Source organism: Diaphorina citri, unplaced genomic scaffold (assembly GCF_000475195.1).
Source record: "Diaphorina citri unplaced genomic scaffold, Diaci psyllid genome assembly version 1.1 scaffold41, whole genome shotgun sequence".
In the NCBI taxonomy this organism is placed as follows: Eukaryota; Metazoa; Arthropoda; class Insecta; order Hemiptera; family Psyllidae; genus Diaphorina; species Diaphorina citri.
The window spans coordinates 31,448-32,446 of NW_007377478.1; the positions used below are offsets into that span (position 1 = coordinate 31,448).

Sequence of the window (999 nt, forward strand, 5' to 3'; positions counted from 1 at the left end):
CCCCCCTAAAAGGGGTTTTTTGTTCGGGGGAATTTTTTTTTTTTTTTTTTTTTTTCAATTATACCTAGGCCTTACTAGAATAAAAGTATTTCTAAAAGAGGTTTGATAGAGGGAATTGTAACAGAGATTGTCTTACGGTCTCCATATCGAAGACAGAAGAAGGACAGGATAAAGGATCCCTTCAGGACAACCTTATCCCTTCAGGACAAAATCCGCCCCGTGCGGGAATCGAAGTGCTACCCTCCAAAATTCAAACTATCTAGGCTAGCATAAAGGCCTTCAAGCATTATCTATTCCATGTCAGCCTAATATAGGCTGGATTATTGTTTTGAATTTCATTCCCCTTGCATCAGACGTAATGTCATCGCCATTATTTCTATCATTAAGAGCAATTCAGACAAGGATATGTGGGAGTAAATAATGTCTCATGTCCTATGACAAGTTTAAAATTTTGCCAAATCCAGAAATTTTGGCCTCCTCTCAACAATAGAAGTCATTGAGCCCTCCAGACTAATTTATTGACGGTTCGGTTATTAATGTCAGGCTCTTTTTGTATTGGATTAAATTATCTAAAATCTGCTTATGCTTACCCAGAAACCCAGGGTACACGTTTTGTGATGGGCGCATTGCATAGTTAAAATAATTATCAGGCGGACACACAAAATCCAACTCGCAAGTCAAAATGGAGCACTTGCAAATGGGTAAAAATTATCAATAAATGGTCGATTCTTATGTAAAAAGTTGTGAAAAATTCAAATCTGAGGTCAAAACTCCGAAAAAATAACTGTAAAAGGTCGAAAATTCAATTTTAATTTTCTTTTGTTGAATTTCCACTTTTTACCCCCACTCCTGACGCAGAGTGAACGCCGCATCGATGCGGCGTAGGAATGAAAAACAGACCTAATGTCAGGCTCTTTTTGCATTGGATTGAATTATCTAAAATATGCTTATACTTACCCAGAAACCCAGGGTACACGTTTTGTGCTGGGCGCATTGCAT

The 999-nt window shown here is 37.9% G+C and overlaps 1 protein-coding gene across 1 annotated transcript in view; it reads right to left on the bottom strand.

Annotated features, from left to right (window-relative positions):
- The window catches only part of LOC103513673 (ubiquinone biosynthesis O-methyltransferase, mitochondrial), a 5,251-nt gene extending 4,252 nt beyond the window's left edge, over window positions 1–999 (bottom strand). The window contains exon 1 of the mRNA XM_008478525.3: window positions 958–999. Within this exon, the coding sequence (XP_008476747.1) occupies window positions 958–999 (42 nt within the window). The remainder of the gene's footprint in view (window positions 1–957) is intronic.